The sequence below is a fragment of the Chelonoidis abingdonii genome, chromosome 9 (assembly GCF_003597395.2).
Source record: "Chelonoidis abingdonii isolate Lonesome George chromosome 9, CheloAbing_2.0, whole genome shotgun sequence".
Lineage (NCBI taxonomy): Eukaryota > Metazoa > Chordata > Testudines > Testudinidae > Chelonoidis > Chelonoidis abingdonii.
The window spans coordinates 17,742,428-17,768,361 of NC_133777.1; the positions used below are offsets into that span (position 1 = coordinate 17,742,428).

Sequence of the window (25,934 nt, forward strand, 5' to 3'; positions counted from 1 at the left end):
GGGGGGGGGGGTGAAGGGGAGGGGAATTCTATGCAGGAGTATCAGCTAGTGTAGCCAGACTTGGTAGCGGATAAAACTTCAGTAGAGGTGTACATCTTCTGTGGATGCTCTAATGTAGCATATGCAAGCCTTTTGAATTGCCCCTGAAAGATTACTACACAATTTCTGAGAGATTCAGTATACAGTGAATTCAAAAACAAGTTCAAAGTATACAGTCAATTGATAAATATAGGGTTCCCAATAAAATGGCAGTAATTTAAGGAAATGTAAAAGTAAACAAAATCAAGATCATGCTTCAGTGTAAATAATACTGATGTTGAAGAGGTAAGATCTCTGCATGTTCTTTGTGTTTACTGAAAGAGCAATGAACTTTAAACTGACCTTTGGATGATACCTTACCATCAAAATATTTCAGATTGTAGTAAATTTATTTTAAAAAAATTTCTTTTTAAACAGGACCACAGAACAACAGCAAAGATTTCATGAAATTTGCAGCAACCTGGTAAAAACTCGTCGTAGAATTATTGGCTGGTGGAAACGTCTCTTCACGTTGAAGGAAGAAAAGCCTAAAATGGTACATTGCACACTTGGCCCTGAAGAGTTTTTACATACCGGGGTTGGGAATTGAAAAAAATTACTTAAACTGTGATTCTAGTTTATTTATATTTGAAACAAGAATTTTGTCCCTTTATGAAATGCAATATCTAAATACAAGATGCCAACTCTGGTTGAGTTTGCAATGCAGGAAAATGCATCTTATTTTTCTGAATCTACCAAATGAGGTTTCAAAACACTTCTCAATGTAAACTCAAACTCTGACCAACCTTAACCTTAAAGTAGAGTATAACAACTCTGAGGAGCTCAACTTCTGAGACCATCTTGAATAAACGTTTTTCAGTAAGCGTTTGCCATCTGAAAACCAGGCTCCTTTTAAGGCCTAAAATTAGCTTCAGATGCTGCACTTGCCAGTTTTCTTACCAGTTGTAATGGTGGTGCAATTACACACAAATATTTCTAACACATCAGTGTGAAAGATCCTTGCAAACAAAAAGAACAGTTAATATACTGGGAAACTGAAAATATGAGAACATTTGTCTGATCTCAAGTCAGGCATTTTAAATGATGCTTGTAACTATAGTGTTTGTGGTTGGGTGAGCAAGGGAGGGGTATTTCCAAATAAAGTGGTTGGAAGTTAGTTTCCCTTTTTAAACTTGGGAATTTAAAATTTTGTAAAATCCTGGACAGGACTTCAGTAACTTAATGTTTTCTCTCTCATTCTTAGTACTTCATGACCATGCTCTGTTCTCTTGCTGGAATTGCTTGGGTAGGACAGCAAGTTCATAATCTCTTCCTCACCTACCTTATAGGTAAGTGTTTATACTTTGCAGAGTGGATGCAAGCAAGAATATTTTTCCCTTTTCTGAATAGACATGATAGCCGAAAGTTCACATGCTAAACTGCTAATTTGTTTGAAACTCACTGTTCTTCAAGTGATTGCTCATATCCGTTCCAGTTAGGTGTGCGCGCTGCGCGTGCATGCTCATCGGAAGATTTTTACCCTAGCAACTCCGGCGGACTGGCAGGTAGCCCCCTAGAGTGGCCCCGCCATGGTGCCTGATACATACCCCTGCCGGCCCGTCCGCTCCTCAGTTCCTTCTTACCGCCGTGTCGGTCGTTGGAACTGTGGAGCGCAGCATAGCTGTCCTCCACGTCCCTAGCTTCTCCTTGTTCGTTGTTCTACTTGTTATATTTAGTTATAGTTAGAATAGTTTAGACGTTATAATTGTTTTATAGTTATGTATATAGTTAGCGGGCCTTTGGGCTCTAGCCTCTCCCCGCACCCGGCGCCAGGTTCATGCCCGGTTCGCCGGGGTTTCAACCGTTGCTCGGCCTGCAAAAGCCGATGCCACTAGCGATCCATGGACTCCTGCGCTAAGTGCTGGGGGGAATCGCCATATTTCGGAGAAGTGCCGCATTTGCAAGGCTTAAGCCAAGGACCAGAAGGAGAGAGACCAGCGTTTAAAGACTCTCCTCATGGAAGCAGCGCTTCAACCATTCCGTCCTCCGCACCGCAGTGCCGACTTCAGTACGGCACCGGAACCGGCTCCGGGCCCGCGGGAAAACGCCTCGGCACCGACCTTTCCCAGCCGGGCCCCGTACAAAAGACTTCAGCCGTCTCACTCCGGCTAGCGACTCGAGAACACCGAGCACCCGGCATCGGCCGACTCCTGGCCACGGCACCGAAACCAGGGATTCCGTTGACTCCGGGCCCGGGAGGTCCGTCGAGTCCGGTCCCTCACCAGCTCCCCAATACAGATCCGGGGTCCCTAGTAGCTAATGGTCCCATCAACGCATGATGGCTGACTGAGAGGTTCTCCTATCGGCTAGGGACCTCATTGCGTACAGAGTCTGCGCTGCCTCCAAACCCCCGGTGGCCCTCCGGTGCGGTTGCTACAATCTAAGGGCAAAGCCAGTGGCCATGCGAGCTACCGGGCTCGTCTCTGGATTCGCCGAGCCAGCACATTGATCCCCATCACGGTCCGAACACCGTTCCCGGTCCGTGGGAGATCTCGCGCTAAGACGCAGCACTCGGCAGCATCCCGGCACCGCTCACCGCGGCGGTAACCGGTCTAAGGTAATCGCACGGCGCAGGTCTTCTCTCACGCCGGTCCCGATACTCCGGCCCGCTCCGGGCTCGAGCCATTCGCTACCGCACCCCACGAGAGATTCGAGAAGCCGCTCCCACCGTCAGCGTTCCGATTCCAGGTTGACCTCTTCCCGGCAAAAGCCGAGCTGGTGGCAGGTCCCGGTCTCGAATCGCGGTGCACGTTATGACTCCCGGCACGTCCGGACTCGGCACCGAGGAGGTCTCCGCCATCATGGAGCAGAGGGACAACTATATCAGTCCCGTTCGGCTCCTCCCCTGGCCGTCCACCGCCAGCCGATACAGTCTCCTCACAAATCAGACAGCGGCGTACAGACCTGGACACCGAACAGGCCTGCTGCTTCTTTCCATGAGCCCCTACCTCAGGAGCATGGACCGCAGCAGTGGGGATTCTGGACTCCCTGGGCGTACCACCAAGCCCAGGGCCCTCAACAGCTTCCCCCGCGCTCAAGCTGCCTACCGAACACAGGGCTCCGGAGGCACATCGTCCCGTCCTCACCCCTCCCCTACAGAGGAAGGTTGTCTCAGTCCTCAGGACCCTGAGCTCCCTCCAGATCGGACGCCAGTGCTTACAGTCAGAGCCGCCTAGCAGATCCACTCCTGCCAGGTCTCTCCTCATCATCCTCCCCGGATGAAGCAGTGGCTGGGGAACAACATCCACCAGCCCCCGCTCGCTTGACCTCAGGGCACATCAGGACCTCCTCAGGCGCGTGGCACAGAACATGAACGCTGCAGGCTGAGGGAGGTCTCAGAAATTGAGGATCCGGTAGTGAGCATACTGTCTGCTAGGATGCACCCAAACTCAGGAGTCCGCAGACCTTCCTTTTCATCCGGACCATTCAGGCCAATGCCACGACCATCTGGCAGTCCCCCTGTCCGTCCCCCCGCTGCACGACGGGAAGTGGAACGCAAGTATATGGTGCCCTCGAAGGGCTACGAATATCTCTGTATGTCAACCGCCCCCGTGTTTCCCTTGTCGTGCAATCCGTCAACGAGAGGGAATGCCATGGCAGCACCGGCCCGGAGCCCCAAGTCTAAGGAGCGAGGCAAAAAACATGGACCTGCTCGGCCGAAAGGTCTATTCTGCGGGCGCCCTCCAGCTTCAGAAGAGTGTCCAATCCAGGCAGGCTCTCCTTAGCGCTACACATACAACACCTGGGCGGCGGCTGACCCAGTTCAAGGAGCTGCTTCGCAGGATGCACGTCAGGAATTCTTCTGCGATCCTTGAGGAGGGCAAGAAGGTCACGAGAACTTCCTTGCAGGCCTCTTTAGACGCCGCAGATTCCCGCCAGGACTCTAGCCTCTGGCGTTACCATGCGCCGCAAGAATATTTCCTGAGGCTACAGAGTCTCTGGCCTTCCTCCGGAGCTCCAGTATACCATCCAGGGATCTCCCATTGAGGCCAGGGCCTGTTCTCGCGACAAAACTGACCCTAGGCTGCAAAGCCTAAAAGACAATAGGGTCATTATGCGTTCGCTGGGGATGCATAGCCTGTCACCCAGACGCAGACCCTTCCGGCTGCAAAGCCTCAGCAACAAACACCGGCCCTACCCCCACCCCAGGCAGAGCAAGACTTCGCCAGGCGGCAGGAATAGAAATGGCCGCATAGACAGTCGGCAACCAAGGAGGAAAAACCAGAGCTCCTCCAAGCCTTCCTCTGGCCCAAAACCTTCGTTTTGAAGGGTGCGCCGAGGGTCGCTGTACCAGTTCCCTCACGGATCCGTCCCCTCCCTTTCCAACCGTCTTTCGTTTTTCCTCCCTGCGTGGTCCGGCTAAATCGGACCGCTGGGTCGCATACGCACGTTGGAACTTGGATACCACCTCTGCCAATTTGTTTCATACCTGCCCTCCTCCCTCCCCGTCCCTCTTCAGGGACCCTCTCACGAGCAACTCCTCCTCCAGGAGGTGCAAACGCTCCTCGTCAAAGGGAGCCATAGAGGGGGTTCCAGAGAGCACGGCGCGGGCAAGGGTTCTAGGTTTTATTCACCTCTTTTCTGATCCCCAAAGCCAAGGGAGGCCTCAGGCTATCCTCTGGACCTGCTGGAAGGCGTTCAACAGATACCTGGTAAAGTTGAAGTTCCGTATGGTATCCTTGGGGACCATTATCCCATCCCTGGATTCCTGGAGACTGGTACGCGCCCCCTCACATATGCAAGACGCTACTTCCATATAGCCATCTTTCCCACCCCACAGGTAGGTTCCTTCGCTTCGTCATGGAACAGCCATCACTATCAATTCGCGGTCCTTCCGTTCGGTTCCTCTCTACGGCCCGTGAGTGTTCACCAAGTGTATGGCTGTAGTCGTCGCCCACCTTCGCCGCAGTCGCGATACATGTATTTCCCTACCTCGACGACTGGCTGATCCGGGGTTCCTCAAGAGAGCAGTCCTCAGCCACGTCCACAATGGTCAAGCGGCTTTTCGTGAGCCTAGGCCTAATGCTCAATGTTCGAAAAAGTCAACTCTAATCCCCACTCAGAGGATAGAGTTTTATCGGCGCCATTCTGGACTCCACCCTGGCCAGAGCCGTTCTTCCTCTATCGACGATTTCCAAACCTTGGCGGCCATATTCGACGGCTGCAGGCAGCGCCCTTGACCTCAATACGCACTTGCCTGACTTCTTTGGGCCACATGGCGGCCTGCACGTTTGTCACGGGATATGCTCGGCTCCGCCTGAGGCCCCTCCAGTCCTGGCTCATTGCTCAGTACCGTCCAGGGCAGGTTGTCCTTCTGGACACGGTTGTCACCATTCCCCAGGACGTCCTTAGGGCTCCCTGCAGTGGTGGCTGGATCATCCAGTTGGTGGTGTGCGGGGCGGGTTCCCGTTCATCCATCCGCCCCAGCCCTCGGTGTCCTGACAAACAGATGCCTCAGACCTGGGATGGGGGGCCACCTCAGCGTACCCTGCGGACCCAAGGGCCAGGTGGTCACCTCGCGAGCTAGCCCTCCATCATCAACGTACGGGAATTGAGGGCGGTCCGCCTTGCTTGTCAAGTGTTCCATCACAGCTTTCAAGGTCGCTGTGTTTCGGTATTCACCAACAACACAACGACCATGTATTATGTAAACAAGCAGGGCGGCACGATGGGTCTTCCCCCTGTGTCAGGAGGCCTTGAGGCTCTGGGGACTTCTGCATAGCCCACTCCATTCACCTCATCGCGTCCTTTCTCCCGGGGGTTCGGAAAACACCCCTGGTGGATCTTGTGAGTCTGAGCAGATCCTTCCTTTCCCACGAGTTGGTCCCTTCGCCGAAAAGGAGAAGCTGGACCACTTGAGGCCAAGGATGACGCTCCTTAATTCGCTCTTCCGGAGGTGGGGATGTCCCCCGGATGGACCTCTTCGCGTCCTTTGGTTGTGGGAACAGGAAAATGCCAGATGTTCTGCTTCTTTTCCAAGGTCGTCGACCAAGCGGACGTCGGTGGCGGACGGCCTTCCTTATTTCCTTGGACGACGCAGGCTGTTCTACGGGACATTCGCACCGTTTCCTCTGGTTCCACAAGGTCCTTCGAAGTCTGAAGGTAGCGCTTAAATCTGCAGAGGACAGCATTTGGTTTCCATGCTGTGATCCGTTTGTTGTGGCTGAGCTGCTCCAGCTGACTTAGACCTGTGCGCCTTCCAGCGACATATTAGCAATCTCGTCAGGGCGTTAAATCCCGGCATTGGCTTTCTTCCAGGGATAGCACTGTGACTTGGGACCTGTCCGGATTTCCGACCGGTTTGCCGCACCCTGTCCCCCTGCCTCTTCACCTGGATGTAGCTGTGATCACTCTAGGACACTTGGTTCTGGGCTCCTGTCACGCCAGACTCTTCTCGATTCGCTCATCACAGTACGCTTGGGCTGTGGCTCTGACACGAGGCGTGGCTCCTGAGTGGTTGTGACCAAGGATCCGGAACTTCCGTTGCTCTACCGCCCCACAGTGCGGACAGTGCTCCTGGCTGGGAAGCTGGGAGGAAGCTCCTCGTCCACTAGAGCAACGTTTACGTCTAGCCAAAATGGAAGCATTGTTTCACATGCTGGGTGTACAGAACGGATCGGGAACGTTCCTCCACGAAGGTCTCCATCTCTAATATATCCATTGACGTTACCTCTGGTCCCTTTAAACAGTTCAGGGTCCTGGCGTGTTGTCATCTCTAAGGGTCACTTGGCGGCCATTTCCACCTTCCACCCGGGGATTTTTTGGATGGGGCCGCTCGGCTTTTTCTCACACCCAATATGGTGGACTAGGTTCTCTTAAGGGTCTGGAGCGTCTTTACTTCGCCACCTGTCAGATTTACACCCCCCGCCCACCTGGACCTAACCTGGTTCTGGGCCAAACTCATGTTCCCCTCCGTTTCAGAACCTGTTCGGCAACTTTGCTCCCTTTCTCTTATTCTCTCCTGGTGAAGACCGCTTTTCCTGGTAAGCCCATCATCGCTCCGCCAAGATCGGGTGTCAGAGAGCTCCGGGCCCTCACGGGCGATCCCGTGTGGGTGAGTACACGTTTTCATCCATAGGGAGCAAAGTACAGGCTGAGACCGGCACCCTAGCCTTCTCCCCAATGGGTGGTCTCGGCCGGTGCATCACCGTCAACCAGGGAGATCTTCGATAACCTGTCTTCTTTCCTGAGAAACCCATTCGTCTCGCATGGGGAGCACAGTGCTACTCATTAGGGACGGTGCCGTTCGGTAATGGGGCACTCGCCTTTTATATAGAGCGAACCAAGCCGTTCGCGACAGCCCTACCTTTGTGTGGCGTGGCTGAACGTGTTTAATAAGGTTGCATTCATCTCAGAGGATCCACCTCATGTGATGTGAATGTCCTGTATCCAGGCTGTTACTGACTCGGCCCAGGCCCTCCCGGCCGGACGTTGACGGCGGCACTCTAGGCCCAGGGCTCAAGCCCTATCGGCAGATCTTGCCCACCGTGCACCATATCACAGGAGATCGTCGGGCAGCGACCTGGTCCTCAGCGTCCATACCTTTTCACTTCCCATTATGCTCTGGCCAGGCAATCCAGAGATCGACGCAGCCTTGCGCCGCCGTGCTACATGCTGGGCTTCTCTCCGGACCCACGCTTAGGCTTGGGAATACCTAACTGGAATGGCATATGAGCATACTCGAGAAGCAAGACGGGTCTTACTACTTTGTACTGTTGTTCTTCAGCGTGTGCTTGCTCATATCCATTCCCACCGCGCCCCCTCTCTTCCCGCACTGTCAGAGTACCGGAAAGAAGGAATGAGGGAGTGGACGGGCCGGCAGCGTATATATCATGCGCGCTAGTGGCGGCGCCACTCTAGGTGGGTCGACCCTACCCGCTCAGCCGGAGGTTGGCTAGGGGTAAAAAGGCTTCGACGTAGCGATGCCACTGTGCGAGCGCGCTACACCTAACTGCAGATAGGATAGGAACACATTCGATAGACACGAACAGTTACAACGGTGACGTATACGCTTTTTACATAGGTCGCGACGATATGAGCTACTTACCAGAAGCAACGTGTGAATGGTTACTGTCCAATAGCATGTCATATTTGTAAGTCGGATAGTGCGGTTGTTTCGCAGCAGGTCGCTGAAGACTAGAATGCCGTTTCTCGGTGATTGGTCAAGTCCATTAACACTTCAATTCGGTCTGTGTCGCCGCAATTTGCTTGTGACACGGTACGTCGGCGACTTTGCCTTCGCTAACCGTCGGGCCAGCAGGGGCCCGGCCAAGTCGGCGCCCTGCGCGTGGTGCAGACTCATAGCCTGCAATGACCCCACCGCCCATCAAGTCCCGTTCTATACAGTTCGCAGAAGAGCGTCATGTATGGCGAGGTTTCTGGCCGTTGCGGGGCGCCCTCCGAGACCTCCTCATCGAAGGTCCAGGCGGGAGTTGTCGGCTCCTTCGGTTGTCGTGAGTTGGGAGGGGTTGGGGTGAGTGAGATCTTGCTGTGGCTGAATCTTGGTTGCGAGTTGCCTGGGACGCGTCGAAGAGGGTCTGAGGGGGAGAAGGCAGTTGAAAATTGCAGGGGTATCAAAGTTGCACCCGTGCGTAGACAGCGGTCCGATTTAGCGGGACTTACGCCAGGGAGGAAAACGAAAAGGCGGTGAAAGGAGGGACGGATCGTGAGGCAGGTAAAACGGCTTAAAGAAAGGTTTGGGCGAAGAAGCCTTGGGGAGCTCTGGTTTTTCCTCCTTGCCTTAGTTTCGGCAAACGGATGCAAGGCGCTACAGGCTACAATATCCTAGGTACACCTTAATGGGTTGGGGATGATATGGTCTCATATCTAACCAACACGAGGGAGCGATCGATGAGTATGAGGAGTATTCATGGAGGCGCAGAGGCTGCGGACTTAAGGTTGCGTGGTGAGGACATTGAAGGCCGCTGATGGCGAGTCTCCTTGTCATGCCGCCTGTTGGGCCGGGAAGGTGTATGCCATGGCACCTTCTTCGAATGACGAGGTCTCGGAGGGCCGCAACGCGCGCGTAAGAAGGCGACTGAGGAGAGGGTCGCGGCCATAGGAAGCAGGGGCTATAGATCACTCACGCTATGGCGCCACTCTGCTCGAGCTCACGTTACCGGCTTCTGCTGTGCCCCCGAACCGAGAGCAGGGAGCCCGCCTAGGAGGCCCTCGGGAAATAGAGGGACGATCCTGGGATCGTATCCGCGTGAATGCAACCTGGGCAGGTGCCGCGCCGAGGGACAAGACACGTACCAGATAATGGTATGGAACTGGGTGGCACCGAAGAAATCGCCGAAGCGAAGTAAGACCATGTTGATTTTACAAGTGCTGGGTAAACCGAAACCACTATCGGGCTACGGACAGTCTCTGGAGTCAAACCTCACTCGCAGATGCCTATTGAAGGAACCTTACACTGTTCTGAAGTTAGATCATATCGTCCCGCCCCCCCAATTCTCGCTTCCCCGCCGGCCTCGCGGCACTCTCCGCTGCCACCTTCTCTTCTCTCACACGACTCGCAGCAGACTTCCTCGCACCGCTGCACTCCCGGCGACGCAGCTCTTCAACCCTTCGCCGCCCGCCCAGCCGTCTCCGTTCACTCGTGTAGCGGCCTTACAGCGGAGCTCGCCGCCCACCCCTCACGCACCACCCCGCAAGCTGGGCCGGGCCGCCCGCCGAACCCTAGCACCTCCTTCTCGGGTAGCCAGCCGTCCCATGCCGCCCTCCCCCGCCCCCCTCCCCCTGCACCTTTCACGCGCTCGCGGCGCGTCTAGCCATCGGCACTTCTCTCCTGTCCGTTCGCACACGGATGCCACCCGACAACTGCCGGCACCACCCCGCGAGCGTGGGTGGCAGCACAGAGGCTACACTCTCCGCCTCCAGCCTTCGAGCGGCACCCATAACCTACCTTGCGTCCCTCCCCCCCCTCGTGCCACCCGCGTGGGCGAACGGACGACCGGCGCACCTCGCCAGACCTCCGCCGCTCGGCCATCGGCTCCCCGACCTGGCGCTCCTCGCCGATGCAATCGTGCCACCAGAGCGCCCCGACTCCGAGGGCGCCTGCACTCAGCCCAGACGACGTCATCGCTTACTACCTGCGCACTCCACTCCCCTGCACCAACCCTCCCCTCCCGCCTCCGCCACCGCCTCCCCATGCCTCTCCCCCTGTGCCACCCGCGCCCTCGCAGCAACCCGCTCCTGCATCGATGCTCAGACTCACCCGCGGCGGCGGCGGCCCTGGCTACCGCACTGCTTCGTTCCCACCGCCAACCCGCCCTTCTGGGGAGCGCAACATGAGAGCCAGACCCCCGCAGCGAGTCGGACTCAGCAGCCGCCCGTTCCCTCGCCCTAGAAGCCATGCCGCTCCGACTTCCGGCAGGCAGCTCAGTCTAGCGGTCAGAAACCTCTCTCCCTTCCCCCGTCTCCCACCCTCCTCCCTCTCTCCTTTTCCCTCCTATGCGGGAAGCCGGGGAGGCACGCCGCGACGCACTGCTCGCCTCCGGCGCGCCCGCCCGCCCCCCGCCCCGCGCCCCGCCCTGTCGTTCGCGCAGCGCCGTCCGAGCGCCGGGCGCGACATCCTGTTCGCCACCGCCGCGCCCCCCTGGCGCTTGCCGTCGGTACCCCCCCGGAGTCCACGCACTCCCACCTGCTGCGGTCCATGCTCCTGAGGCGTCCAGCGCCGGGTCCACTCGGACACCTACGAGCACGCACGGCCCGCCATCACGCTGCGCCCACCGGCCCCGCCGCCTCCCTCCCGCGCTCCCCGCCTCTGCCTCTGCGAGCCGAGCACTGCACCCCGCCCGCGCAAACCCAACTCGGGGCCCCATCGCGCCCCAGCCGCCGCAGCGCCACCGCCGACGCCCGCGCACCTCTCGATCCCCGCCGTCCCTCTCCCTCCCACCTCCAAGGCGCCGACCGCACCTCCCTTCCTCCCGCCCCGCTCGCCCGCCGACGACTCCTGCGTCCGCCCGGCGCCAGCCCATCACCCCGCCTCGCCCGCGAACCGCCCCATCGCGCCCCCCACCCCCCCCACCCCCCACCCACCCCCACGCACCCACCGCCACCGCGGCCCACTCCCAGACTCCGTCGGCCCCGGGACAGCGCTCCCGACCCCTGCGCCACCTCCAGAACCGCCTCGACCGGTCCGCGGAGCGCCGCTTCTCCTGATCCCACATCGCTGCCAAATCGCGCTCTCGCCAGCTGGACGCCGCCGCCTCGCCGGCCGACGACCCGCGGACCCGCCGCCGTCGCAGCGCACGACGACTCCGCCCGACTCTACGACCGGTCACCCCCTCGAGCTAGCCGGCAGCGCCCTCGCCGGACCTCCCGCCGCCAGCTGGCGGCCCCTCCGCCACGCGCACGCATCTCCCACCGCCGGACGGCGACCGCGTGCCGGACCCCCTCCGATCGGCGGACTCCGCGCTGCCCACGCGCCTGCCCGCTCGAGTCCCCAGACGCACGGCTCGCCTGCATCGCCCCCGACTCGCGCCTTTCGCCCCCTAGACTTGCACACCCGCCACCCCGACGACCCCGCCCGCCCGCCAGCCAGAGGCACGCCCGCCCCGCCCATCGCTCAACCCCACTGCAGGTCCTCGGCGCAGGGAACGCTCAAGCCCGCTCTGATGGGCACCCCTCCTCCGCTCACCACCCGCCCCACCCTTACACGGCGCGGGCACTCGTCGAGCCGGACCCGGCACCTCGCACCCCGGACCCTCGGGCCCGCACCGTCCAACCACCTCATCACTCGGGTCCGCCCACGCGCCAGCGCAATCGGCTCCGGCGCTGCTCGCTCGACGTTCCCTTCGCCCTCTGCGCCCCGAGTCCGCGAAGACCCGTCGACGCTCCTCGTCCTGCGGGGTCCGGTGCCTCGGGGACAGGCACTGGCTGCCCGCCACGGCGCACTCTTCTCCCGCTCCCGCCGAGCGGTCCCGGCTGCCCCCCGCGAGGCGCACGCCCGCGCCCCACTCCGGTCGCCGCACCGGACGCCGACTGCCCGTCTCGAGCCGCCACTTCCCCTACCAGCCGCCGCACGAGCCTCTACAAACCGCTCGCGCCTCGCCTCTCTCCTTCCCTGCCTCTCTTCGGCCTACACGCTCGCAACCACCCCTGGCCGCCCCACCCCCTTCTCCGCCACACATGCTCGCCGATTCCGAGCACCTCTTCCACGCCAGCGAGTCATCGCGGCGACTTCCCGTCGTCGCGCCACCGCTTCCTTCGCCAGCCCCGAGTCAGCGCCTTTGACACCCGGCGAACCCCGCGCGCATGAGCCCCGCGCCTCCAGCCTCGTGGCGCGCCGCCAGGCGCGCACGAGCCCCCACACGCCCCGCCTACCCCATCCCTACCCACGCTCACTACCACCTCACCCTCTCTACCACCTCCCGTCCTACACCTCACCTACACTACCTATACCCCTTGATTATCACCCCTTCGCCCACAGCCACAACCAACCGACCAACGCAGACAGCTCTAGGGACCGCTGGCAGGACAGCTACGCCCCGCCGCTCCAGTCCACACACCACCGACCCGCGCCCGGCTAACGCCACCGGAACTCGACCGCGGCCGCGACGCGCCGCCCGCGCCCCAGCCGCGGCTCCTACCTATCCAACGCCGCCCCCAAGGCCACGCCACCAACCCTACCCGCCCGACCCCTCCGCCGGCCCGCCCAGCAGTTCTCAGCCGGTAACCAATCCTCGGCACAGCCGCTGCCACGCGCCACCGGCCCGCCCAACCCACCTATGGACATCGGCCCCATGCACGCCAATCCACCCCGCAGACGAACCATCTTACCATACTACCCACCTCCATTTCACGACCTCTTCATGACACCAACGCACTTCTCTTCACGCTCCTCCGAGCCACAACGCCACCCACAAGGTCCCCGACCACTTTGCCACTGATCCGCCCCTACCCCCCGCTCGCGGCCAAATATCCATACCGCTGTCCCTCTATCACGCACATACAAACCTCGCCGCTTCTTTGGTCCTACGTCACCTCTCCAGTACACCCCACAAACCCGACTCTCACCCTCCCCCACGTTTGCGCTAGGCCACACCGACCCCACATCACTCTTGTTCTCTCCAATCCTCGTCCTTCCCCCTTAACCAGAGAAGATCAAGGGACAGCCCTGCCGGCAACCCTTACCCAAAGCCCACTCTTCTGCCACAGCATCCTCTCCGTACGGCTGGTTCTCCCCCTTCTGCCCAGTTCCGCAGCACCCGCGAAACACACCCGGAAACCCTCGATCCACTCCCACTACTGCCCTGACACGTCCTCTCCTCCTGCTCCTTTGCCCTACAACATACCTCAGTACCTCTTCCGGATCCTCTCTCGCCGCTCTCAACCCTTGTCTCTTCACGACTGCACAGAATACTAACCAGCACGCTGCACCCGATAAACGACTAGTCTTCGACACAGACGTGCAACTCGCACTGGACGCAGACCCTGCCAACGAACGAACCTGCTCTCTGCACCTCAAGAGCACTTCACACGAACGCTCCCTACACACCTCCGTAGCCCCATACTACCCTCCGCTAACTCCTACACCCTCTACACTCTACACCTTCTCCATCTCCCCACCCCCCATCTCCACCCTCCGCTCACCCTCATCTTCATACTCACCATCCTGTTGCACCACAACTACAACACTTTAACCACCTGCACCCACCCCTCCAGCTCCCACCCCCATCAGCACTCGACCACCGACGGACCACTACCACCTCGCACCCATATCACTCTCCGCTGCCCCTAATCCCTAACCATTCCCTCCCTCGCATCAGCGACACGATGAACACCCGCGACACCCTCCTCGGAAGCCCTCTTCTCACCATCATCCTCAACTTCCCAGCCTCGCGAACTCGCCAACCCAGAATTCCTCCAGACGCGCTGCCCTACCCCCAACCAACTTCTAACCCTTCCACCCTTCAGCCATCCTAACTCGCCACTCTGCTCCCCATCTTGAGCACTCACTTGCGTCCCCTCACCAACGCCTCTATCCCTCAGTTTCGCCCACCTCCTGCCCCCCCACCTCCACCCCGCCACAAGACCCAATCTCATTGGATCAGGACCGACTCACAAAACTCCGGCCCACAGCTGCCCTTGTCAATCAGTCAGCCTCTCACGCCCAGCCCGACGCCAGCCCCTTCCTGCGCCTGATGCCCTACCTCTCCGCTCCTCGCACGTCTCTCCTCCATAACCTCCACGCCTGCCTGGCACCTCACATGTGGCCAACACCCACCACTTCCCTCGCTCACCCCAACCACTCGGCCTCCTCCTCCCTTCCCACCCTCCAACCTACAACCTCTCCCTATTCCCTCGGCTACCTACTCTCCCCTCCATCGCTACTGCCTGCGCCCCCTGCCCTCAGTACATACCGCCCGCCCGCTCCTCCGGTACCCCTCGTCCTCCAGGCAATGCCAGTTTTCCCTACGGGGCAAAGGCGCCAGCTAGCACACCGATACCGGGGGCCTCCTACCTCGAAGCTCGGGCTTGAGGATACCCTGCAAGCAAGGGAGACACGCTCCCAATGCACTCTGCTCGTCCTCTCTCTTCACTGCCTCACCAACACACCAGACCTCATCCCACGCTCCTGCCACGCGCAGCTCGCTCGCGACGCTCGCCGTAGGCCAAACTCAGACACTCTCCGGCGACGACATCCCTGCCCGCAAGAGGGCCACCCCTCCGCCGAAACCCAAACACTCGCCTGCCGGAGCACTGCCACGCGACGCTTGCTCACACTACAGGACCCACCTACCGAGCGCCAGCTGCGTCCCATGCAGCCCTACACCTGGCGCCCGAAGCAAGGCACCCCAACCTTCCGGCGCTTGGCGTAAGTACCCGCGCCTGTACCTCAAATTGCCTTCCCCCTCACAACTACTTCTTCCTATGTCCGCACACAGCCTCTTCCCCTAGTGTACCAGCACCCGGCCCTCACAACTCCCGCCACTCACACTACTCCACGATGGGCCGGGGGACGAGCTTCGGATCTTTTATCATACCATTCTAAGTTCACCTCCTCCCCAAACCACTTGCCACACACCCCCTTCCCTCCAAAGACTCCATCCCACTTACAGCCCCAAACCAACGCCGCCCTCACCGGAACAACGGAGCCATCTCGCTCTACAACATCCCCCCTGCTCAGTGCCTCCCCACCGTCCGCACGACCTATCGGCAACCACACACAAGAGCTCCGGGCAACCGCTCGTCGCCCCACGTCTCCGACTCGCCCCCTCAAGAAGCACCAGGTCAAGGCCAAAGCACCGCCGCTCCTTTGACCCACGCATCTAACAGGTCTCTCGCCGCATGCACACTGCCACCCTCACCTTCCATCCTGCGTCAACCCCGTCTACACACCCAAATTAACGCTTCGACCTAAGCTATACTTCCGATGCTACACGCCACCTCAGTTACATCCATCACTCCGTTTTACACTTGTCCACCCACCCTACCGCCCAGATGATTGTGAGTTGGTGAGGTGGTGGAGTCAGAGGATGGAATATTTCCCAAGAATGCCTACTGCTAAAATGATGAAGTGGACTGGCAAAGCCCTCAAGAGTTAACACACTGTTAATTGGCCTCACACTCGTACGCCCAGGCACAAATGAGGAGGCAGACACAGCATGGCAAGAGAGAGACAGACTCATGTTGTGTGTGTGAGACACACCACACGCATTGCCCCTTTAAGTATGCTGACCCTACTCTAAGTACACTGCCTTTTTAAGTAGATCAGCAAGATTAAGGCAGGTATCGAGGGTAGCCGTTGTTAGTCTGATCCTGTAAAAAGCGGCAGAATCCTGTGGCACCTTATAGACTGACAGATGTTTTGGAGCATGAGCTTTTCATGGGTGAATTACTTCCTTCATTCAGATTCTTTTGCTGCTTTTACAAGTTAAGACAGTAGCTGCTGCCAGCAAGCTCCCTCCATCTGAGCACTGTTGTGCCCACAACCCCACTTTGAGATGGGGTATTAGAAAGCAGGGCAGGGGATACCCTGACAATTAGCATTCTTCCCCCCCACCCCAGCAAGCAGGAGGCTCCTGGGAGCAGCTCCAAGGCAGAGGATAGGGGCAGAACATGGCATTGGGGGGAGGGTTCAGCTGAACTGCCCGGCAATTGATAGCCTGCTGGTTCAGCTTCTGCACAAGAACTTAGCGGGAGCTGATGGGGGGCTGCTAGGTCCACTCTGGTTCCCAAGCCCCCACACCTACCTCCACAGGCCTGCTCTTCCTGCAAGCAGTGGACAAAGCAGGCAGCTGTCAACAATGTTATAAGGAAGCATTGCACAACTTTAAACGAGCATGTTCTCTAATTGATCAGCAACGTAACTGGATGACATTAAGGCCATGGCTACACGGGCGCTTTACAGCGCTGCAACTTTCGTGCTCAGGGTGTGGGGGGGAAAACACACTCCGAGCTCTGCAAGATACAGCACTGTAAAGTCTCAGTGCAAACAGTGCTGCAGCGCTGGGAGCGCGGCTCCCAGTGCTGCAAGCTACACCCATAGAGGATGTGGAGTACGTGCAAGCGCTGGGGGAGAGTTCAAGGATGTGGAGTACGTTGCAGTTTCAAGGATGTGGAGTACGGTGCAGCGCCGGCCGTGCGACCACACTCACACTACAAAGCGCGGCCGTGGCAGCGCTTTGAAGTTTCAAGTGTAGCCATACCCTAAGTGAGGAGTTACTGTATTCCTTTTCCTTTCCGTGGAAGTAGGAAATTTAGTCCACCAGAAAAAGACGGTTACTCACCTTTGTAACTGTTGTTCTTCGAGATGTGTTGCTCATATACCATTCCAGTTAGGTGTGCCGCGCTGCGCGTGCACGCTCATCGGAAGAGTTTACCTAGCAACTCCGGCAGGCCGGCAGGTCGCCCCTAGAGTGGCACCGCCATGGCGCCTGATATATACCCCTGCCGGCCCGTCCGCTCCTCAGTTTTCTTCTTGCCGGCTACTCCGACCGTGGGAAGGAGGGGGGGTTGTGAATTGGATATGAACAACTATCTCGAAGAACAACAGTTACAAAGGTGAGTAACCATCTTTTCTTCGAGTGATTGCTCATATCCATTCCAGTTAGGTGATTCCCAAGCCTTACCTAGGCGGTGGTCGGGAGTGAGAGGGTCGCAGCGTGTAGCACAGCAGAGCCGAAGGCCACGTCATCTCTGGACTGCTGGACAGGGCATAGTGGGAAGCAAGGTATGGACGGAGGACCAGGTCGCTGCCCGACAGATTTCCTGGATGGGCACATGGGCAAGGAACGCGATGAGACTTGAGCCCTGGTAGAGTGCGCAGTCACGTGGCCCGGAGGGGCCTGGGCCAAAGTCATAACGGACCCCAGATGCAGGACGTCACCCACGAGGAAATCCTCTGAGATGAGACGGGCAACCCCTAACACGTTCAGCCACCGCCACAAAGAGTTGGGGTTTTTGCGGAACGGCTTGGTTCGCTCTATATAAAAGTCAAGCGCCCTACGGACGTCCAATGAGTGTAGCTGTTGCTCCCTGCGAGACGAATGGGGTTTCAGGAAGAAGACAGGTAGGAAGATCTCCTGATTGACGTGAAAAGCCGAGACCACCTTAGGGAGAAAGGCAGGGTGCGGTCTCAGCTGTATTTGTCCCTGTGGAAAACTGTATACGGGGGATCCACCGTGAGGGCCCGGAGCTCCGACACCTGTCTTGCGGAGGTGGATGGCCACCAGGAAAGCGATCTTCCAGAAGAGAAGCGAAGGGAGCAAGTTGCCAATGGTTTGAATGGAGGGGACATGAGTCTGCCAGAACCAGGTTTAGGTCCCAGGTGGGGGCGGGGCAGCGAATCTGGGGGTAAAGTACGCTCCAGACCCTTAAGGAACCTAGTCACCTTTGGTGAGAAAAACACCAAGCGGCCATCCCCTCTGGGTGGAAGGTGGAAATGGCCGCAAGTGAACCCTTAGAGATGACACCGCCAGGCCCTGTTGTTTAAGGGACCAGAGGTAGTCAAGGATATTAGAGATGGAGACTTTGGTGGGAGAAGTTCCGATCCGCACACCACACGTAAACGCTTCCATTGGCTGAATACGCGCTCTAGTGGAGGGTTCCTGCTCCGAGGAGCACCTGTCGCACTGGGTAGAGCAACACATTTCCGACCGGGTCAGCCACTCAGGAGCCACGCCATGAGGTGCAGCGGACTGAAGGTCTGGGTGACGGAGCCTGCCGTGTCCTGACTGATCAGGTCCAGGTGAAGAAGCAGGGGTACGGGGGCGGCCCACGGACAGGTCCAGCAGCAGGGAGAACCAATGCTGTCGGGGCCACGCTTGGAAACTATCATGATCAAGCGGGCCCTGTCCCTGCGCACCTTCAGAAGGACCTTGTTGATGAGCGGAAACGGTTGAATGCGTAGAACAGGTGCGTCGTCCAAGGAATAAGGAAGGCGTCTGCCACCGAGCCGGTTCAAGACCTTGAAAGGAGCAGAACATCTGCATTTCCTGTTCCCGCGGGACGCGAGGAGGTCCATCCCACCTCTGGAAGAGCGAAAGAGCGATGTCCGGGCGAAGGGACCACTCGTGGGAAAGGAAGGATCTGCTCAGATGATCCGCCAGGTGTTCTGAACCCCCGGGAGAAAGGACACGATGAGTGAATAGAGTGGGCTAGGCAGAAGTCCCAGAGCCTCAAGGCCTCCTGACACAGGGGAGAAGACCTCGTGGTGCCCTGCTTGTTTACATAATACATGGTCGTTGTGTGTCGATGAATACGAAACACCAACGACCTTTAAGTTGTGACGGACGTTTCACAAGCAAGGCGAACCGCCCTCAATTCCCGTATGTTGATGTGGAGGGCTAGCTCACGAGGTGACCACTGGCCCTGGGTCCGCAGTGTACCGAGGTGTGGCCCCCATCCCAGGTCTGGGACATCTGTTGTTCAGGACACCGAGGGCTGGGGTGAATGGAACGGAGCCCCGCACACCACGCCAGACCGATCCAAGCCACCACTGCAGGGAGCTTAAGACGTACTGGGGAATGGTGACAACTTGTGTCCAGAGAATGCCTGGCCGGACGGTACTGAGCAATGAGCCAGGACTGGAGGGGCCTCAGGTGGGGAGCCGAGTGTATCCCGTTGATGAATGTGCAGGCCGCCATGTGGCCCAAGAGAGTCAGGCAAGTGCGTATTGAGGTCAAGGGCGCTGCCTGCAGTCGTCGTATGATGGCCGTCAAGTTTGGAATCTCGATAGAGAGAGAACGGCTCTGGCCAGGTGGAGTTCAGAATGCTGGCGCGATAAACTCTATCCTCTGAGTGGGGATTAGTGTTGACTTTTCGACATTGAGCATTAGGCCTAGGCTCACGAAAGTCGCTTGACCAAGTGGACGTGACTGAGACTTGTGTCTCTGAGGATCCCGGATCAGCCAGTCGTCGAGGTATGGAAATACATGTATGTGACTGCGGCGAAGAAAGTGGGCGACAACTATAGCCATACACTTGGTGAACACCGCGGGGCTGTTAGAGAGCCGAACGGAAGGACCGCGAATTGATAGTGACGGTTGTTTACAACGAAACGAAGGAACTTCCTGTGGGTGGGAAGATGGCTACATGGAAGTAGGCGTCTTGCATGTCGAGAGCGGCCGTACCAGTCTCCAGGATCCAGGATGGGATAATGGTCCCAAGGATACCATATGGAACTTCAACCTTACCAGGTATCTGTTGGCGCCCGCAGGTCGAGGATAGGCCTGAGGCCTCCCTTGGCTTGGGATCAGAAAATAGCGGGATAAAACCCCTTGCCCGCGTCGCTCTCTGGAACCTCCTCTATGGCTCCTTTGACGAGGAGCGTTTGCACCTCCTGGAGGAGGAGGTTGCTCGTGAAGAGAGTCCTGAAGAGGACGGTGCGAACTGGTGAGGGCGGGTTGAAACAACCCATTGAAACGGTGGTATCCCGATACAAGTCGCTACACATCTAAGTGGTTCAGCCCCACGGTCCGCCTGTTTCGCCGCGGACTCAGCCGGCGTGTGCGGACCTTAAAGCGGGCACGAACGGTTGGACCGCCGTGCTCGGGCTGCTCTGTGAGAGCCAACCCTGGCGTCCACGCGCACCTGTAGGGCCGCCTACCCTTCCATGCACCCCTAGTTCGGATAGTGAGGACGGTTGGGCTGGCTTTAAGGTTTGTCCGACTCCTTGGATGCTGAAGAAACCTGACCTGCCGCCGGCCCTTCATCTTAATTCGCCACGTTGGCCGCAAAGTACTTGCCTCTGCCCTGGAGTATTGAGGGTCAGGTCGAGAGCCAAGGTGTTGGACTGACAGAGCAGGCCAGAGAGATTCATGCAAATTATCAAAAAAAAAAAAAAAAGAGCCAGGACGTATAGACATACACCCCAAAAAAAGTAAGAAAACGCCATACCCACATGACACCACATAATTAGTATATATCGAGCTTTAGCCCGCCATTCGGGTCACGTATTTGTACCCACCAGCAGGCACCTTGGAACCTATCACAAACGGAAAGCGATCATGAGAAAATAGGTACATCCAGGAAGAACTAACAACGAGAGCAAGCACCGACGAACCTAGGACGCCCGCCCCTGTGAGACGCATAAAAAAAAAAAAAAAAAAAAAAAAAAAAAGTACACAAGCCACGAGGACTACACGTAAACCTGGGCAGAAAAAAAAAAAAAAAAAAAAAAACACGCAACATACTAGACGAAGCGCCCAAAAGAATGACCTGCCACGGACAAACGTTTACTCGCAAGCAACCTATCATTGCCCATCACTCACGGAATCCCAGACGACCCACTACCTAGAACGCGCATCCATAGAAAAAAAAACAGACCAGCCGACTACACTATGACAACCATTTGATACATGACAGACACGCCACACGAGATGTAACAAAAAAATATCCCTGTACAGCGAGCTCAGCGCGAAACTATTGATTGGACCACACACAAACCGCAGCATAGAGAAGCAAAGACCAAAAGACAAGAACATAGCACCTAATATACGGAAAAAAAAATTGGCCGGGAGGTCCTATGCGCCCGAGAGAGGCCGGAGTCGGCTTCCTGTTAGAAATCTTCGTGGGAGGTGGCTGACAGGAATGTGGCCATTGGTGGGGCTCCTCTGCTTCGACATTATGGTTACCCTCCGCACGGTTTTTACTGCAGTTGTGGTGAGACAACGCATAAGAGGGTCATACGATGCTGGGGCGCGTCTTGTATAGATGGACAAAGGTTTCGTAGCCCAATCACTGATTATGTGGGTTCGGTGATGCAGCAACCATGTTGACGGTGCCTGCTCCCACGGTGCGGTGCAGAGGCAGGTGGCGAACAGAGAATGCCACGAGAAGACTGACCAGATGGTCGTGGCATGGCTCGCTGAATGGTGCCGGATGAAAGAAGTAAGGGGCTGACGTTCTAGTGCGTAATGTGTCGCAGAGAGTAATGACTCTGAAGACCGGGATCCTCAATTATGTCTGAGACTCACTCTAGCACCTGTAAGCTTCGGGATGTCACAGCGTCCACGCGCGGCTGATGGAGCGTCCTGAATGTTGGCGACACCTGAGAGGCGAAGTGGAAGGGGGCTTAGGGTAGGCGGATTGTTAGTTACCACACTGCTTCTCCGGGAGAGGATGATGATGAGGAGCCCGGAGGAGTGATGGTGCGGAGGCTCTGTTGCGCTGGGCACTGCCGTTACCGACCTCCGGAGGGTTCACGTGTCCCCTGAGGGTTGAGTGGACGACTATCTCCTCTGTAGGGACAAAGGGGGGAGAGATGGGCACGATTGGTGGTGCTGTGTTCGGAGCGTGAACGCAGGCGGTGAATCTGTTGGAGGCCTGGGCTTTCATAAACCCAGGGAGTCCAGGATCCCCATGCTGCGGGGATCGCACTGCTCCTGAGGTAGGGGATATCGATAAGAAGAGCCGCAGCCCATGTCGGCGTCCAGGGCGTAGTGTGCTGACAGCTTGCGAGGAGACCGCGCGGCTGGCTGGAACCGCCGTCCAGGGAGGAGTGGTCGCAACAGGAGTGATGATGTGTCCCTTGCTCCAGGATGGCGGACCGTCCTGGTTGTCCGAAGTCGGTCAGGAGTCATAGACGGCGCCGGGCGATACGAGACCGGGACCTGCCACCAGCTCGAGGAGTGCGGTCGGTGATGGTCAGGCCTGGATCTGGGAAACGCCACGGTGGGATGAACTCACTCGAATCTTCAGAAGGATGCCAGTAACGATGGTTCGAGCCGGAGCAGTGCCGGGGGCGACAGTATCGGGACACGGGTTGATTGGGGGGAAGGGGGGGGGGAAACCGCGCCGCTGGGAAAGTATCCGGCCCGGAGTCGCGGGTACCGCGCCGCGAGGGAGCGTCCGGGACTGCGACGGTTGTGCTTGATGCAACATTCCCATGGACTTGGGAACGGTTTCGGGACCGAGATGGGATGAGGTGCCGGCATCGGCGCGTTGCTGATCAATTAGAGAACATGCTCGTTTAAAGTTGTGCAATGCTTCCTTATAACATTGTTTGACAGCTGCCTGCTTTGTCCACTGCTTGCAGGAAGAGCAGCCTGTTGGAGGTAGGTGGTGGGGGCTTGGAACCAGAGTGGACTAGCAGCCCCCCATCAGCTCCCCTAAGTTCCTTGTGCTGAAGCTGCCCAGCAGGCTATCAATTGCTGGGCAGTTCAGCTGACCCTCCCCCCAATGCCATGTTCTGCTCCCTACCTTCTGCCTTGGAGCTGCTCCCAGGAGCCTCCTGCTTGCTGGGGGTGAGGGGGGAAGATGCTAATGTCAGGGTATCCCCCTGCCCCTGCTTCTATACCCCATCTCCACAAAGTGGGGGTTGTGGGGCACAACAGTGCTCAGGATGGAGGGAGCTTGCTGGCAGCAGCTACTGTCTTAACTTGTAAAAGCAGCAAAGAATCTGATGAAGTGAGTATTCACCCATGAAAGCTCATGCTCCAAAACATCTGTCAGTCTATAAGGTGCCACAGGATTCTTTGCCGCTTTTACAGATCCAGACTAACACGGCTACCCCTCTGATACCTGCCTTAACTTGCTGATCTACTTAAAAAGGCAGTGTACTTAGAGTAGGGTCAGCATACTTAAAGGGGCAATGCGTGTGTGTGTCTCACACACACACATGAGTCTGTCTCTCTCTGCCATGCTGTGTCTCCTCCCTCCATTTGTGCTGCCTTGTAGAGTGTGAGGCCACATTAACAGTGTGTTAACTCTTGAGGGCTTTGCCAAGTCCCACTTCATCATTTAGCAGTAAGGCATTCCTTGGGAAATATTCCATCCTCTGACTCCACCACCTCAGCCAAGCTTCACAATCATCATTGCTGTGTACAGTATTAAATTGTTTGTTTTAAAACTTAGATTGTGTGTGTAAAATTGGATTAGCTTAACATTGTTTTGCTTAAAGTAGCATTTTTCAGGAATATAACTACAACATTAAGTGAGGAGTCACTGTATAAAGAACACTTAATAGGGTTCATTGAGCATGCGGGGTTATAGTGAAAGGAACTTTTTCTAAGAAAATATATACGGTTAAGTAAGTAATTTGTTCTGTCTGATTTCATTTTAGTGAGTTTTTTGTTGCTGTTTCCTGGATTAAACCAACATGGAATCATTTCGAAGTATGTTGGCATGGCAAAAAGGGAGATTAACAAACTTCTCAAGCAAAAGGAGAAGAAAAATGAATGAAGCATCACTTGCTAATTAAGCTACAGCATAAGATGTCCCTGGGAACAGTTTCTAGAATTCATGTATACTTAATATTATAGAAGCAGTTACTTTGCTCATTGGCTCTAGTTTAAATTGGGTCCTTATTCAGCAGAAATGCCATTCTCTGAACAGTTGAGTGTCTCATGTTTGCTCTGGTAGGCATATAGTTTTGTAGGCTGCTGGTGATTATATATCAGAAATACCTATTTTATGCAATGGGGAGCCCTGCTGAACTTATTTAACATCCACACCATGCAGGAAGTCTTGGGTACTAAAGCACAAGAATTAGCACTTTTTGTAATGTATGAATAGTATCCTCATAATGAAGTTAGTAGTGTTGCCCCACCATCAATAGGCTACTGATTTGTGGGTGCAGAAAGTAGTGAAGTATGTGATTTAAGATCTAGTTAATTGGTGTGGAGATTTTTACTACTGATTCTAGTGGGAAGAGACCAATTAACAGTCTTCATTCCCATGCAGTTCTTTCTCTGGGCACTTGTGCAGAATTATGGCTAAAAATGAATCTATGGCCTAGCTAAAATAGTATTTATTTGTTTCTGTTGACTAGCTTAGTCAGTTGAATAAACCATGGATTATTTCTGCCAAATAGGGTTCCTGAACACTTAAATTGTGAATTTAGTCACTAGCTGTAGTGTAACTGTCAACTCGTTGCACTGAAACTATGTTGAAAGTGAGCTAGGGTATATGTACCCTAACAATCAATTATTTGGAAAACTGCTGTAGTCATGGAGCCATGTAACAAGTCTGTGTTTATGTATGTTGTACTGTCCATAGATGTATGAGATGTCTCTTGTAAATAATGCTATCTTCTGAGTTATGACTTCGGTTTTTAAAACTGTACTTGTTTCCTCAAGTAAAAAGCTGAAAGATGTTAACCTATCAAGACATCTTAAAGGTTAAACATTGTTTTAAAATGATCTTTCTTCAATGTTTGTCTGAGCTGTAACACAGGTAAATGTTACCTTTTAATTTAAAATATAGACTTGAGAAAACCATTTTGAAGAGTTGCTCTTTTGCCCATCCCTGGTATGTGTTCACAATGTATCTGATCTTTGCCAGGATGGAGAGTGGAGATGTGACAGTGCTTCTGTGCTTCCACCTCACAAATCTATCTATGGGGGGCACAGGGCTACTTTCTTAAAGAATAGTCTTTCTTACTGAACTACTGCACTTATTCTAACGATAGCATGTGTGAGTGTGAGATATATATAATTTTTTTTTCCCCAAAGAGTAAAGCTTGTCAGTATAACTGCTATTTTTTTCAATCTGAGAAGTAGTGCTTAGGCTGCTGAGAAGCCTGGAATGTCATGGGAGCAAAGAGACTAATGTCTTCTCTGCAGCAAATGGAATTCCTTCCACTGTTGCTTCTCATAGCTTTCATAGTAGCAGCTGCTTATGACTGACTTAGGTCAATTTTTAGGAACTGTGAATAAATCTGTGGGGAAAGGCTGTATTTGAAAGTGACATAGCAGGCCCAATCAACAAAGAATACAAGTTTGAACTCTAAAAGTTAGACACTGCTGCGGAAAATAAACGTCAGCTTTGAGTTAACAAATATTTCAACTAACTTTAGATTCTGACTCTGATGATGAGTGTCCCATATAATGTGCAATAATACTTCATGATGTAGAATTTCCCCTAGCCTCCATGGCTGCAGAGAATCTTTAAAATGTAAACTGGTGTAGGGTTAATAGTGTAAGCCTATAAGTAGCCTGAAATAGTAGCTTTCAGTGGTATCAACTTTGAAAAATATATGCTATCGTTAACTTGCTCACTTTTAAAGATCTCTATAGAAACAGCAGAACACAATTCCAAACAGCCTCTAATGGGCTTCACAGATGCTAAAAATCTGTTTCATCAAGCTGCCAGGCCTCCAGCTTGTCCCTTATCAGTTTTCATAATGTGGATTGATAACACAACTCTAGCATACTAAAGCTTAAATTTAGGGTGTATGTTTTAAAAACAACCAGCTTTGTTAAATGGTATAAGTAATACTGTGGCATTCATATACAATAAAAACATTCCATTTTTTTTTTTTTTTAAATGTTGCTGAAGAATCTCCAGATGTGTGACACAATTCAAGAGTTTTATTCCAAAAGCTAGGCTTGCAAGTGATTACACTGGCTCTTGGCTATGAATGCTTTCATGTGGCTTGAAAACTGGGTGAAGACTTTGATGAA

The 25,934-nt window shown here is 55.5% G+C and overlaps 1 protein-coding gene across 1 annotated transcript in view; it reads left to right on the forward strand.

Annotated features, from left to right (window-relative positions):
- Positions 1-24,749, forward strand: part of ARL6IP1 (ARL6 interacting reticulophagy regulator 1) — a 32,901-nt gene extending 8,152 nt beyond the window's left edge. Inside the window, exons 4-6 of the mRNA XM_032790490.2 lie at positions 457-574; positions 1,283-1,367; positions 23,594-24,749. Of these exons, the coding sequence (XP_032646381.1) occupies positions 457-574; positions 1,283-1,367; positions 23,594-23,712 (322 nt within the window). The 3' untranslated portion in view covers positions 23,713-24,749. The remainder of the gene's footprint in view (positions 1-456; positions 575-1,282; positions 1,368-23,593) is intronic.
- Positions 24,750-25,934: the final 1,185 nt, after the last annotated feature.